This window comes from Bos mutus, chromosome 29, assembly GCF_027580195.1.
Source record: "Bos mutus isolate GX-2022 chromosome 29, NWIPB_WYAK_1.1, whole genome shotgun sequence".
Classification (NCBI taxonomy): Eukaryota; Metazoa; Chordata; class Mammalia; order Artiodactyla; family Bovidae; genus Bos; species Bos mutus.
The window spans coordinates 26,101,926-26,118,604 of record NC_091645.1 but is presented as its reverse complement, the minus strand read 5'-3'; the positions used below and the strand labels follow the sequence as shown (position 1 = coordinate 26,118,604).

Sequence of the window (16,679 nt, the reverse complement as noted above, 5' to 3'; positions counted from 1 at the left end):
TTCCTTCAATCTTTCCCAGCATCAGGGTCTTTTCCAAGGAGTCACCTCGTCAGATCAGGTGGCCAAGGTTTTGGAGATTCAGCTTCAGAAACAGTCTTTCCAATATTCAGTGTTGATTTCCATTAGGATTGAGTGATGATGGATGAATGCATTGGTATTTTGTCTGTCGACAATCAGCCTCCACATTCGAGCTTTCCTGTCTTTGGTCTCCCCTAGACCTTCCTCCCAAGAATATGAGGAACCACACAGAACTGAATGAGTTCATCCTACTGGGAATACCTCAGACACAGGGACTGGAGACTGTGCTCCTTGGCATCTTCTCATTTATTTACCTCTTCACCCTGCTGGGAAATCTGTTCATTCTTCTAGCAATTGTCTCCTCCTCGACCCTTCACACTCCCATGTACTTCTTCTTGGGACTCCTCTCGATTTTGGATATGCTGTTCCCCTCTGTCACCTGTCCCAAGATGTTATTTTATCTTTCTGGCCAGAGCCAAGCCATATCTTATAAGGGATGTGCTGTTCAGCTCTTCTTTTATCATTTCCTGGGTTCTACAGAAGGCTGCCTCTATTCTGTGATGGCTTATGATCGTTTTGTTGCCATCTGTCACCCACTGAGATATATGCTCATCATGAGACCTGGAGTCTGTGTTGGTTTGGTCATGGCAGCTTGGTTGGTAGGTTGTCTTCAGGCCACCATCCTGACATCCTTTACCTTTCAGCTACCCTACTGTGGCCCCAATAGAGTGGACCACTTCTTCTGTGACATTCCTGCTGTCTTACCCCTGGCTTGTGCTGATAGCTCCCTGGCCCAGAGAGTGGGTTCCACTAATGTTGGCTTTCTGGCTTTAACGCTTTGGTTGAGTGTTTGTGTCTCCTACGCACACATTGGGATTGCCATTTTGAGGATCCGTTCGGCAGAGGGCAGGCAGAAAGCTTTCTCTACCTGCAGTGCCCACCTCACTGCCATTCTCTGTGCCTATGGACCTGTAATTATCATCTATCTACAGCCCACACCCAACCCTTTTCTCAGTGCCACAGTGCAAATATTAAATAATATTGTCTCACCCATGCTGAACTCATTAATCTATTCCTTAAGGAATAAGGAGGTGAAAAGCTCATTAAAAAGGGTATTCTATAATGTAGTATTTACTGCTCTGGACTAAATTATGAGTTTTGTGAAGGATTTTAGATTTATTGTCTTTTAACATCATTCTCCTAATTCTTCTGATTTTTTTTAAATTTTACTGGAATATGTGCTTTATAATGTTGTGTTCGTTTCTTCTATGTAGTAAAGTGGATCAGTCATACCCACATATGTATTCCTTCTCTTTTGGATTTCTTTCCCATTTAGGTCACCGCAGAGCATTTAGAGTTCCCTGTGCTACACAGCAGGTTCTTACTTTTTATCTATCTTATACATAGTATCAATAGTGTATATATGTCAGTCCCAATCTCCCAATTCATCCCACCACAGCCTTTCTGGCTTGGTATCCATATTTCTGTTCTCTGTATCTGTGTCTCTATTTCTGCTTTGCAAGTAAGGTTGTCTATTTCTTTTCTGTTTCTTTGTTTTGTTTTTTAATTTTTATTTTGTGTTGGAGTATAGCCAGTTAACAATGTTGTGAGTTTCAGGTGAACAGCAAAGGGATTCAGCTATACATATACATGTATCGTTCTCCTCCAAACTCCTTTTCCTTTTAAATGAATAAAGAGATAGAAAATGCTTCCTCACATTTGTCTTATTCACTGTTGTATCCACAGGACATGGGCCAGTGACAAAGTAAGCACTGTGCATGAGTTTATTAAAAGAATGAATGCATACCACGTAGCTCTTTAAATTATGATGTAATCGCATATTTATTTAATGAAAACTGAAACATGATAGAAATAATTGGGATACAGAACAACCAGCTACACTAATTTAAATATACATTCTCATTAAAGTTGAGAATATATGAAAACTGATCCTGAATGAAATCTAACCACTTTTCTCGACTCAAATCAGTATTGTGATGATTGGCATTACAAAACAATTAAATCAGTTTAAATCTTTCCTGTATCTAAAACCTCAGTATATAGCACACAACATAAAATTTTACTTAAAAATATGTGTCACAAATATATGCAAACATGAGTTCTTAAAATCTTACTCTATCAACAACACAATAATAACAAAAACAAAGAACTTGATTCAAAAAAGTGGGCAGAATATCTCAACAGATATTTCTCCAGAGGAGACATATAGGTGGCTAATAAACATATGAAAAGATACTCAACATTGCTCATTATTAGGGAAATGCACATAAAACTACAATGAGATGTCACCTAACACTGGTCAGAATGGCCATCATCAAAAAATCTACAAACAATAAATGTTGGAAAGGGTGTGGAGAAAAGGGAACCTTCCTACCCTGTTGGTGGGAATGTAAATTGATATAGACACTATGTACAACAGTATGGAGATTCCTAAAAAACAAGGAATAAAATTACCATACGACTCCGCAATCTCACTACTGGTCATTTCCCTGAGGAAACCACAACTGAAAAAGGTACACGTTCCCAATACCATTGCAGCACTATTTGCAGTAGCTAGGACATGGAGGCCATTTTTATGTCCATCAAGAAATGAATAGATAAAGAAGCTGTGGTACTCATATACAATGGAATATTACTCAGCCATAAAAATGCATTTGAGACAGTTCTTATCAGGTGGGTGAAACTAGAGCATGTTATACAGAGTGAAATAAGTCAGGAAGAGAAAAACAAAACCATATATTAGCATATATATATATATATATATATGGAATCTAGAAAGATGATACTGATGAACCTATTTGCAGGGCAGCAATGGAGATGCAGACATAGAGAACAGACTTATGCACATGGGAGAGGATGGGGAAAACGCAGAGAGTAGCATAGAAAGAATATACTACCATATGTAAAATAGCCAGTGAGAATCTGTTATATGACACAGGGAGCTCAAACTGGGACTCTGTGACAACCTAGAGGGGTGCGGTGAGGGGGTACATTCAAGAGGGAGGGGACATATATATACCTACGGCTAATTCAAGTTGATGTTTGATGGAAGCCAATACAACACTTAATTATCCTTCAATTAAAAACAAATACATTTTGAAAAACAATTTGATTAAAAGAGGGGTAAAGGACTTAAAGACATTCTGCAAAGAAAACAAGAAACATACAAAAAGATGCATAATATCACTGCTATTCAGTCAGTTCAGTCACTCAGTAATGTCCAACACTGCGACCCCATAGACTACAGCACTCCAGGCTTCTCTGTTCATCACCAGTTCACACAGATTGCTCAAAGTCATGTCCATCAAGTCGTTGATGCCATCCAACCATCTCATTCTCTGTCATCCCCTTCTCCTCCTGCCTTCAGTCTTTCCCAGCATCAGGGTCTTTTCCAATGAAAAATCAGATGGCCAAAGTATTGGACTGTCAGCGCTTCCAATGACTATTCAGGACTGATTTCCTTTAGGATTGACTAGTTTAATCTCCTTGCAGTCCAAGGGACTCTCAAGAGTCTTCTCCAACACCACAGGTCAAAAACATCAATTCTTTGGTGCTCAGCTTTCTTTACGGTCCAAGTCTCACATCCAGACATGACTTGGAAAAACCATAGCTTTGACTGGATGGACCTTTGTCAGTAAAGTAATGTCTCTACTTTTTAATGCACTGTCTAGGTTTGTCATAGCTTTTCTTCCAAAAAGAAAGTGTCTTTTAATTTCATGGCTGCAGTCACCACCTGCAGTGATTTTGGAGCCCAAAAAAATAAAGTCTGTTTCCATTGTTTCCCATGTTCTCCTATTTGCTATGAAGTTATGAAGTTATGGGACCAGATGCCATAATCTTAGTTTTTTGAATGTTGAATTTTAAGCCAGCTTTTACACTCTCCTCTTTCACCTTCATCAAGAGGCTCTTTAGTTCCTGGTGTCATCTGCATATCTGAAGTTATTGATATTTCTCCCAGCAATCTTGATTCCAGCTTGTGCTTCATCCAGTCTGGCATCTATCTTGATGTACTCTGCATATAAGTTAAATAAGCAAGGTGACAATATACAGCCTTGATGTACCCCTTTCCCAATTTGGAACTAGTCCACTATTCCATGTCTGGTTCTAACTGTTGCTTCTTGACCTGCATACAGGTTTCTCAGGAGGCAGGTAAGACGGTCTGGTATTCCCATCTCTTTAAGAATTTTCCATAGCTTTTTGTCATCCACACAGTCAAAGGCTTTAGCATAGTGAATGAAGCAGAAATAGATATTTTTCTGGAATTCTCTTGCTTTTTCTATGATCCAATGGGTGTTGGCAATTTGATTTCCGGTTTCTCTGCTTTTCCCAAAACCAGCTTGAACATCTGGAATTTCTCATGTACTGTTCATGTACTGTTGAAGCCTAGCTTGGAGGATTTTGAGCATTACTTTGCTAGTGTGTGAGATGAGTGCAATTGTGTGGTAGTTTGAAAATTCTTTGGCATTGAAAACTCAGCAGTGGCCACAGGACTGGAAAAGGTCAGTTTTAATTCCAATCACTGCCATTAGGGAAATGCATATCAAATTCACAAGGAGATGTCACCTAACACCCATTAGAATGGCTTTTGGGGGGAAAAAAAGAAGGAAAAGAAATGTGGAGAAATTTTGGATCCACTGTGCACTGTTGGTGGAAACTGTAAAATGGTGCAGCCACTATGGAAAGCAGTAAGGAAATTTCTCAATAAATTTAAAAATAACATTACCTAATTATTTGGCAATTATCCTTCTGAGTACACATTCAAAAGTTTCCTGAAAAACACCAATACAGTATACTAACGCATATATATGGAATTTAGAAAGATGATAACAATAACCCTGTGTATGAGACAGCAAAAGTGACGCTGATGTATGGAACAGTCTTATGGACTCTGTGGGAGAGGGAGAGGGTGGGAAGATTTGGGAGAATGGCATTGAAACATGTAAAATATCATGTATGAAATGAGATGCCAGTCCAGGTTCAATGCACGATACTGGATGCTTGGGGCTAGTGCACTGGGACGACCCAGAGGGATGGTATGGGGAGGGAGGAGGGAGGAGGGTTCAGGATGGGGAGCACATGTATACCTGTGATGGATTCATTTTGATATTTGGCAAAACTAATACAATTATGTAAAGTTAAAAAAAAAAAAAAAGTTTCTTGAATACTCATAGCATGTTCAAAGCAGCATTATTCACAATAGGTAGAAAGTGGAAGTTATTTGTGTCCATTAACTTTAAATGAATAGTCAAAACATGGTATATACATGCATGGAATATTGTTCCCACTTTAAAAAGAAGGAAATTGCTAAGAACAAGATGGCGGGGGAGTAGGTGGACATGGAGTACACCTCTCTCCACAGATACATCAGAAATATACCTTCAGACACAGAAGTGCATGCAGAATACCAGCTGAGAGCAGACAGGAGTACTTGAACAGTGGAAAAGAAGATACAGAACCATGCAAAACTCGGTAGGACAAAGAAACTGGGGAAAAACAGGAGTGTTAGTAGGACTGGACCTGCCCTCAGTGGGTGGGGGAAATGAATCAGGAGTCCAATTCTGCAGCGTGGAAGCAGCAGCCATGGAAGCAAGGCAATACTGCTGAGTCACACGTAGGGGGTGGAGCCATACCATAGCCTCTCTCTCTACAGGCCAGAATCAGCAGCTGAACAATAGACAGCCTAGCTCATCCAATGTCTGAGGCACTGAACTACAAGAGTAGGACCCCACTCAGGGTGCTCCTTTAAGTGCCTGTTGGACCGATCTACAGAGTAGGACCCCAGTCGGGGCGGGGGGGGGTGGCGGGGGCCCTCTATGTGCCTGACGAGCAGAACAGCAGAGAAGGACCCCAGGTAAGGGAGCCCTCTAAGTGCCTGAACAAGTGGAGCTACAGAGAAAGACTGGCCAAAGAGGCCTTCTGATCACCAGGTACAAGAGGCTTGAAGAAAGACTCTGATAGGGCCATAATTCCTGCCGTGGAGGCAGTCTGTGTCCCTGCACACTTGGACCAGGGTCCCCACAAGCCAAGCAGCTGCACCACCTTCATGCTCAACTCTCACTGGTGCAGAGCTGCCACAGGCCAAAAAAAAAGTCTTGTGTTTATGCACGCAGGGTTGCTTCAGTCATGTTCAACTCTTTGCCACCCTGTAGACTGTGGCCTGCCAGGTTTCTCTGTCAGAGAGGGGGTTTTCCAGGCAACAATACTGGAGTATATTGACCAATACCGGTTGCCATATCCTTCTACAGCACCATATTTCCTACTACCCTAGCCACCAACCCCTCTGAGTACCTAGTGCTGCAAGAACCCCTGCATCCAAGCATCTGCACCATCTCCACACCTGGCCCTCACAGGGGCAAAGCCAAGCCCTTCAGGGCAGCCTCAGGAGCTAAACCCCAGTGGACGACCCACATGCAGAGGTGGAAATAAAACCACAGTTGAAACCCAGAGGTAGTGTGACTAAGGAAGAAGACCCAAAACCTTCCAACCAGCTGTACAAGTGGCAGATTAAACTCACACGATCAACTAGTCGATTCTGTGTCTATGGAATATACACAAAGTCAGTGAGAGCTCCCACAAAAGAAAAATGCACTAACTCTGATAGCTGTGGACATTGGAAGCAAAAACATAGAGGAGTAAGACCAGGTTAGAATCTGAGCAGCCCCCACAGCAGGTACAGAGATCAGTACAGTGTTGGAGGCATCCTAGAGAGGTAAGGTGGACTGTGATTCCCAGCGCAGGAAAGGACTCTGACAGCAGTAACTCAAGAAAAATATTTATTATTCTTACTTTTTGGCTTGTTCTGTAGATTCTTTTGGATTTTTTCTTTTTTCTCCCCCCCTCCCATTGTAGTTATCGATTTTATTAGCACTAAGAAATCCAATTAAGCTTTTGAACCTTTTTTTTTTTCCTTTTTCTTCAGTCACATTTTTTATTGTTGTCATGAACCGCTGCCTCTATATTGGGCTTTTGCAGTTCTATGGAATTTTTTTTCTCTTTTTTTAATTTTAATTTTTAAGCCTATTATTATTTTTCTACATTTATTCATTTGTTTGCTTTTCCTACTATTCTTTACCCCTTGCAGTTAATCTTAAACGTGTGTAAATCTTCTTTATCTACCTCTGTTTAACTTTGCATATCTATTCTTTCTTTCTTTTCTTTCTCTCCTTTCCTCTCAACATATTTGTTAGTTTTATCTTCATTGCTTTATTTCCCAATTGGCACCTTGCTTTAGTTATGTTTTCCAGTTTGTACTTTAATTAGTTTTGTTCTGGTAGATAAAATTTTTTGTTTCCTTTGTTCACTGGTTCAATCTATTGTACTTAATTTTTGTTGGACTGTTTTGACTTTGTTTATGGGTGTATATGTATATGTGCATATTCAGTCACACTTTCTATTGTTATAAAACTCTACCTCTACATTGGGCTTTTGCAGTTGTGTGGAGTTTTCCTTTTTTTTCCTTCTTTCTTTCTTCTTCTGTTTTTTTCTCTTTTCTCTAATTTTAATTTTTTTAACCTAATATAATTTTTCTACATTTATTCCTTGGCTTGCCTTTCCTACTGTTCTTTTCTCCTGGCAGTTAATCTTTAATGTATATAAACCTTCTTCATCTACATCTATTTAACTTTGCATATCTATTCTTTCTTTCTTTTCTTTCTTTCTTTTCCTTTCAACAAGTTTGTTAGGTTTTTTTCATTGCTTTATTCCCCACCTGGCACCTTTCTTTAGTTTTGTTTCCCAGTTTCTGCTTGTTAGTTTTGTTCTTAGCTGGTAAATATAATTTTGTATTTTCTTTGTTCAGTAGATCAATCTACTGTACTTTATTTTTGTGGGACTGTTGTCACTTTGCTCATGGGTGTATATGTATATGTGTATATTCCATTATTTTAATTATTATTTGCCTGATTTTGTAACTATCATTGGTCCTGAGTTCATCTTTGGTTTCTCATTTTTCGATATTTGTTTTAGTCTCCCTTAATGCCATAACAAACCACTTGTGAAATCTTCATTCCTGACCAGAGATCAAACCCTGAGCCTTTGGAGTGGGAGCACTGACTCTAAGACCCTACACCACCAGAGAACTAGCCCTAGGAAGTATCACATAGTGAGAACTCACACAAAGGAAACCACTTGAATACAAGACTAAACATCACCCAACCACCAGTAGTACTCCGTGCAGGACACCTCATCTAAACAACAAACAAAACAAAAATACAAACCCATTCATTAGCAAACAGAAGTACCACCTCACTCAGCCTTGCCCATCAGAGGAAAAACAAACAAACAAACAAAAACTCAGCACAAATATCACCCTATATGAAGCTCACACAAACCACTGGACCAACCTTAGGAGGGCAGAAACCAAAAGGAAGAAAGAATTCAACCTTCTTCAAGGAAAGAATTCAACTTTCCTCAAAGCCTGGGAAAAGGAGACCTCAAACACAATAACTTTTTTTTTTTTAATGAAAAGGCAGAGAAATACTGCACAAACGAAAGAACAAACTAGAAACACAGAAGTCCAAATAAATGAAGAGGAAATAGAAAAATTACCTGGGAAAGAATTCAGAATAATGATAGTAAAGATGATCAAAAACCTTGAAAACAAAATGGAGAAAATGCAAGAATCAATTAACAAAGATCTAGAAGAATTAAAGAATAAGTATACAAAGACAAATAACACAATTACTGAAACTAAAAATACTCTAAAAAGAATCAATAACAGAATATCTGAAGCAGAAGAACGAATCAGTGAGCTGTAAGATAAAATGGTGGAAATAAATTCTGAAGAGCAAAATAAAGTAAAAAAAATGAAAAGAGCTCAGGACAGTCTCAGAGACTTCTGGAACCATGTCAAACACACCAATATTTGAATTATAGGGGTCCCAGAATAAGAACAGAAAAAGAAAGGGTATGAGAACATTTTTGAAGAGATTATAGTTGAAAATTTCCCCAACATGGAGAAGAAAATAGCCAGTCAAGTCCAAGAGGCACAAAGAGTCCCATACAGGATAAACCCAAGGAGAAACATGCCAAGACACATACTAATCAAACTAACAAAGACTAAACACAAAGAAAGATAATTAAAAACAGCAAGAGAGAAGCAACAAGTAACATACAAGTGAAACCCCATACACTTAACCGCTGAACTTTCAGCAGAAACTCTGTGGGCAGGAAGGAAATGGCAGGATATATTTAAAATACTGAAAAGGAAAAATCTACAACCAAGATTTCTGTACCCAGCAAGGACTCATTCAAAATTAATGGGGAAATAAAAAATTTTTCAGACAAGCAAAAGTTAAGAGAATTCAGTACTTCCAAACCAGCTTTACAACAAATGTTAAATGGACTTGTATAGTCAAGAAATACAACAGAAGAAAAAAGATCTGCAATATCAACCCAAAACAATTAGAAAATGGCAATAGGAACATATATATCAATAATTACTTTAAATGTAAATGGATTAAATGTTCCAACCAAAAAACACAGACTGGCTGAATGGATACAAAAAGAAGACCCATATATTTGCTGTCTACAAGAAACCCACTTCAGACCTCAAGACACATATAGGCTGAAAGTGAGAGGATGGAAAAATATATTCCATTCAAATGGGAAGCAAAAGAAAGCTGGAATAGCAATCCACATATCAGACAAAATAGACCTTAAAATAAAGAAGGCTACACGAGATAAGAACAGATGCTATATAATGATCAAGGGATCTATCCAAGAGGAAAACATAACAATTGTAAATATCTACGCACCCAACATAGGAACATCTCAATACATAAGACAAACACTAACAGACATAAAAGGAGAAATTGACAGTAACACAATAATAGTAGGAGACTTTAACACCCCACTCACACCAGTGGACAGATCATCAAAACTGAAAATTAATAAGGAAGCACAAGTTTTAAATGACACATTAGATGAGATGGATCTCATTGATATCTTCAGGGCATATCTTCCAAATGCAGAAGAATACACCTTCTTCTCAAGTGCACATGGAACATTCTCCAGAATAGACCACATCTTGGGTTATAAATCAAACCTCAGTAAATTTAAGAAAATTGAAATCATATCAAGCATCTTCTCTGGCCACAAAGCTATGAGACTAGATGTCAATTACAAGGAAAAAAACTGTAAGAAACACAAACACATGGAGATTAAACAACATGTTTCTAAATATCTAACAGGTTACTGAAGAAATCAAACGGGAAATCAAAAAATTTCTAAAAACAAATGACAATGAGAACACGACAACTCAAAACCTATGGGATGCAGCAAAAGCAGTTCTAAGAGGGAAGTTTATAGCAATACAGTCCTACCTCAAGAAACAAGAAAAACATTGAATAGACAACCTAACTTCACACCTAAAACAACTGGAAAAAGAAAAAAAAATTAGTAGAAGGAAAGAAATCATAAAGATCCAAGCAGAAAGAAATGAAAAAGAAATTTAAAAAAAAATAGTAAAGATTAATAAAACTAAAAGTTGGTTCTTTGAGAAGGTAAAAAAATTGACAAGCCCTTAGCAGACTCGTCAAGGAAAAAAAAAAAAAGAGAAGAGTGAAATCAAAAAAATTAGAAGTGAAAAAGGAGAGGTTACAACAGACAAGGCAGAAATATAAAGGATTATAAGAGACTATTATGAACAACTACATGGCAATAAAATAGATACCCTGGAAGAAATGGACAGATTCTTAGAAAAGTTCAATCTCCCAAAACTGAACCAGGGAGAAGTAGAAGTTATGAACAACCCAACTACAAGCACTGAAATTGACGCTGTGATCAAAACTCTCCCCCAAAAAACACAAAATCCCAGGACCATATGGCTTCACAGGAGAATTCTGTCAAACATTTGGAGAAGAGCTAATGCCTATCCTTCTAAAACTCTTTCAAAAAATTGCAGAAGGATCACTTCCAATTTCATTCTACAAGGCCACCATCACCCTGATACAAAAACCAAAGACAACACACACACACAAAAAACTACAGGCCAATATCACTGATGACCATAGATGCAAAAATCCTCAACAAAATTTTAGCAAACAGAGTTCAGCAACACATCAAAAAGCTCATTCACCATGATCAAGTTGGGTTTATTCTAGGGATACAAGGATTCTTCAATATATGGAAATCAATCAGTGTGATACACCATATTAAGAAATTGAAACATAAAAACCATATGATCATTTCAATAGATGCAGAAAAAGCCTTTGATAAAATTCAGCACCTATTTATGATTAAACCTCTTCAAAAAATGGGCATAGAAGGAACCTATCTCAACATAATAAAAGCCATATATGATAAACCTACAGCAAACTTTGTTCTCAATGGTGAAAAACTGAAAGCACTCCCCCTAAGATCAAGAACAAGACAAAGGTGTCCACCTTCACCACTATTATTCAACATAGTTCTGGAAATCCTAGCTACAGCAATCAGAAAAAGAAATAAAAGGAATCCAGACCAGAAAAGAAGTAAAGCTCTCACTGTTTGCAGCTGACATGATACTACACATAGAAAACCCTAAAGATAGTATCAGAAAATTACTAGAGCTAATCACTGAATTTAGCAAAGTTGCAGGATACAAAATCAATATACAGAAATACTCGCATTTCTATATACTAACAATGAAAAATCAGAAAGAGCAATTAAGAAATCAATCCCACTCACCATTGAAAAAAAAAAAGTATTAAATATATAGGAATAAACTTACCTAAAGAGATGAAAGAACTGTATACAGAAAATTATAAGACACTAATGAAAGAAATCAAAGATGACATAAACAGATGGAGAGATATTCCATGATCCTGAGTAGGAAGAATCAATATTGTGAAAATGACTATACTACCAAATGCAAACTACAGATTCAACACAATCCCTATCATTACTGATGGCATTTTTCACAGAACTAGAACAAAAATTTCACAATTCATATGGAAACACAAAAGACCCCAAATAGCCAAAGCAGTCTTGAGAAGGAAGAATGGAGCCGGAGGAATCAACCTTCAGGACATCAGATTATACTACAAAGCTACAGTCATCAAGACAGGATGGTATTGGCACAAAAACAGAAATATAGGTCAATGGAACAAGATAGAAAGCCCAGAAATAAACCCATGCACCAATGGGTACCTGATTTTTGACAAAGGAGGCAAGAATATACAAGGTGGCAAAGACAGCCTCTTCAGTAAATGGTTCTTGGAAAACTGGACAGCTACATGTAAAAGAATAAAATTAGAACACTTCCTAATATGATACACAAAGATAAACTCAAAATGGATTAAAGACCTAAATGTAAGACCAGAAACTATAAAACTTTTAGAGGAAAACAAAGGCAGAACACTCAATGACAAAAATCAAAGTAGGATCCTCTATGACACCTCCTAGAGTAATGGAAATAAAAACAAAAATAAACAAGTGGGACCTGATTAAACTTAAAAGCATTTGCACAGCAAAGGAAACTATAAGCAAGGTGAAGAGAAAACCTTCAGAATGGGAGAAAATAATAGCAAATGAAACAACTGACAAAGGATTAATTTCCAAAATATACAAGCAGCTCATATAACTCAATACCAGAAAAACAAGCAACCCAATCAAAGAACGGGTAAAGACCTAAACAGATATTCCTCCAAAGAACACATACAGATGACTAACAAACACATGAAAAGATGCTCAACATCTCTCATTATTAGAGAAATGCAAGTCAAAACTACAATGAGATATTACCTAACACTAGTCAGAATGACCATCATCAAAATGTCTACAGGCAATAAATGCTGGAAAGGGTGTGGAGAAAAGGGAACATTCTTGCACTGTTGGTGGGAATGTAAACTGATACAGTCACTATGGAAGTCAGTATGGAGAGTCCTTTAAAAACGAGTAATAAAATCACCATATGACCCAGCAGTCCCACTCCTAGGCATATACCCTGAGGAAACCAAAATTGAAAGAGACACATGTATTCCGTTGTTCATTGCAACACTATTTACAATAGCTAGAACGTGGAAGCAACCTAGATGTCCATCGGCAGATGAATGGATAAAGAAGCTGTGGTATATACAATGGAATATTACTCAGCCATAAAAAGAAACACATTTGAATCAGTTCTAATGAGGTGGATGAACCTAGAACCTATTATACAGAGTGAAGTGAGTCAGAAAGAGAAAGATAAATATGCTGTTCTAACACGTATATTTGGAATCTAGAAAAATGGTACTGAAGAATTTACTTACAGGGCAACAATGGAGAAAGAGACATAGAGAAGAGATTTATAGATATGGGGAGAGGGGAGGAGAGGTTGAGATGTATGGGAAGAGTAACATGGAAACTTACATTATCGTTTGTAAAATAGATAGCCAACTGGAATTTGGTGTATGACTCAAACTCAAACAGGGGCTCTGTATCAACCTAGAGGGGTGGGATGGGGAGGAAGATGGGAGGGAAGTTCAAAAGGGAGGGGATATATGTATACCTATGGCTGATTCATGCTGAGGGTTTGACAGAAAATAGCAAAATTCTGTAAAGCAATTATCCTTCAATAAAAAATAAATTAATTTTAAAAAATAAAGGAAGGAAATTGACTCTGAATGGATGCTACTAGATGGATGAAGCTTAAGGAGATTATGACAAGTGAAATAAGCAGCCACAAAAAGACAAATACTGTAGAATTCCAGCTAAACAGGGTGTTTAGAGTAGTTAGATGACAGATAAGAAGGTAGGAAGTTGTTTGCCAGGGGCTGGGAGAGAAGAAGATATGTTTGTTACTCATTCCCAGTGTCCAGCTCTTTACAACACCAGGGACTGTAGCCCACCAGGCTCCTCTGTCCATGGAATTCTCCAGGCAAGAATACTAGAGTGCGTTGCCATTCCCTTCTCCAGAGGATCTTCCAGACACAGGGATTGAACCTGGGTCCCCCACATTACAGCCAGAGACTTCTTTACTGTCTGAACCACCAGAGAAGACCCAGGGGAAGAGAGATTGTTGTTTAATGTATATTGTTTCCTTCTGCAAGGTGAAAAAGTCCTGAAGTTTGGTTGTGCTGTAGCATGAATGTACATAGCACTACTGAACTGTATACTCTAAATGGTTAAGATGATAAATTTAATGCTTTGTACTGCTTTTCCACTATTTAAAAATGAGGCTCCTTTGGAATAGACATGTACACACTGCTGTATTTTAAATGGATAATCTACTGCATAGCACAGGGAAGTCTCCTCAATGTTATGTGGCAGCCTGGACAAAAGGGGAATTTAGGGGAGAATGGATACATGTATATGTATGGCTGAGTCCTTTTGCTGTTCACCTGAAACTATCACAACAGTGTTAATCAACTATACTTCAACGTAAAATAAAAAGTTAAAAACATAAAAAAAAAAAATAAGCCTCCTTATCTGGTTCTCACATATCCTGGGATTTTTGAGTTTTCTAGTTCTCTCTTTTTTCTTATAACTTCATCTACTCTTGAACCCACTCAAATGACTGTTAAATTGCTGAATACCTCAGTTTGGTGTTTGGTGTGGGCAGAGAAAAATCTAGTCTAAGGTAGGCTCCACTGGGGTATGCTTGGAGTTATCATTCGTGTCCTTACTCCTTACCAGACAGAGTGAAATGTGATTGCTTTACAAGTATTATCTAGTTTACCTAAAAAAATGCTGAGATCACTTTACTTAAGGTGAAACAGGGCTAAGGGATGTTGGATAAATTTCTGTGAATTTCACGGGGTTTTGTAAATAGAATTAGAATTCCATCTCAAATCCTCTTGCAGCTATCCTCAAGATAGCAATTTTGCAAAAATTTTGAAAGTAAGTATTTGGCCATTTAAATACATACACCAAGGCTTCCCTACAGCTCAGTGGTAAAGATTCCACCTGCAGTGCAGGAGATGCAGGTTTTGGCTCTGGGTCAGGAAGATCCACTGGAAGAGGAAATGGCAACTCATTCCAGTATTCTTGCCTTGGAAATTCCATGGACAGAGGAGTCTGGTGGGCTACAGTCCATGTGCTCATAAAGAGTCAGGCAGTACTGAATGACTGAGTACACATACACACAGCACATACACATACACACAAACACACACACACACCCCCCAAAACATCTTACTTCACTTTGTTTTTCCTTTCAATACCTCATATTATCTCTTATTCCTGTCTTCGAACCATGCAAGCAATCTCCTTTTTTATACCTTCGCTTTTTCCCACAGAAAGCAATGGGTGGTTGAGTCTGAATCACCTGATGGGCAGGGCCCTGAGGATGCACCACAAGTTCTTACTGCTGAGGAACTACCCTAGTTCCTAACCTTCCATGAGCCCAGTTTTTTCATCAATTTATTTAGTTTTCTGCTGCTACTGCTGCTAAGTCGCTTCAGTCATGTCTGACTCTGTGCGACCCCATAGATGGCAGCCCACGAGGTTCCCCCGTCCCTGGGATTCTCCAGGCGAGACCACTGGAGTGGGTTGCCATTTCCTTCTCCAATGCATGCAAGTGAAAAGTGAAAGTGAAGTCGCTCAGTCGCGTCCGACTCTTAGCAACCCCATGGACTACAGCCCACCAGGCTCCTCCATCCATGGGATTCTCCAGGCAAGAGTACTGGAGTGGGGTGCCATTGCCTTCTTTTCTAAGCTACCACAATTACTATTTCTTGCAATAAATCAATCCTATTGACACAAGTACCAAAATAATATGTTTGTATGTATGTGTTAGTTGCTCAGTAGTGTTCAACTCTTTGTGACCCCATGGACTGTAGGCACCAGGATCATCTGTCCATTGGATTTTCCAGGCAAGAATACTGGAGTGGGTTGCCATTCCATTCTCCAGAGGAAATCCCAACCCAGGAATCAAACCTGGGGCCTCCTGTATTGAAGGTGGATTCTTTACCATATGACCCACCAGGGAAGCCCCAAAATCACATAATTCATTAATTAAAACAACATATATACATGAAAAAGCAGTAAATACATAAATGTACCTATAAATATGTGATATCTGTGCCAAATGAATTTTTAAATTATATTATTATTCCATTAAAGTATATTTTGCAAAGATAATCATAAAAGATTTCATCTTTAATCAGTTTCCTTCTCTTTCTGTCTTGTTGCTAAGGTGTAATTATACCAAGCAGTTAATTGCTTCCTTGCTTAATAGGCTCTCTGACTTGGGGGATTAACACCCAAAGGAAGACCAAGGTTACTTAAAGCTTGTTTGGGAATTATTGCAGTTCCTTCCTAGAGTCAAAGAGGAAATTATATTGCAAGAAAGAAAAGCACATTGAGATTTTTGACATTCTGTTTTAAAGTGATGGGAAAAGAGAAGAATTCTGGAGGTCTACCAGTAGACTGCAAGCGGATGGGAATTCAGCAGGACAAGACTGCTTCCTCTTCCTGCAGTAGGAGAGAAAAGTGACATTCAACTCAAATAGCACCAGCCAGTTATGTTCCCTCTTTGCCTTGTTAGTTCCCAAATTTTGTGCTTTATTTTTTAAATATTGACTCTCACCCTCTCCCACCCATCAAAATAAAATAAAGTAAGAACAGAGCTAGAGCTAGATAGGGTTTTAGGCAGTAGAATTCATGGATTGATCTAAGATTCAATGACTTCATTGTGTTGGAAAAGTTAAAGCAATTTGGAAAAGATATGAGATGTGTTC

General features: G+C 38.3%; 1 protein-coding gene across 1 annotated transcript; it reads left to right on the top strand.

Annotated features, from left to right (window-relative positions):
- Positions 1-233: 233 nt before the first annotated feature.
- Positions 234-1,166, top strand: LOC138986218 (olfactory receptor 10N1-like). The gene has a single exon (XM_070365023.1). It carries the CDS (start codon positions 234-236, stop codon positions 1,164-1,166), a length of 933 nt encoding a protein of 310 aa, XP_070221124.1.
- The last annotated feature ends 15,513 nt before the right edge of the window (positions 1,167-16,679 follow it).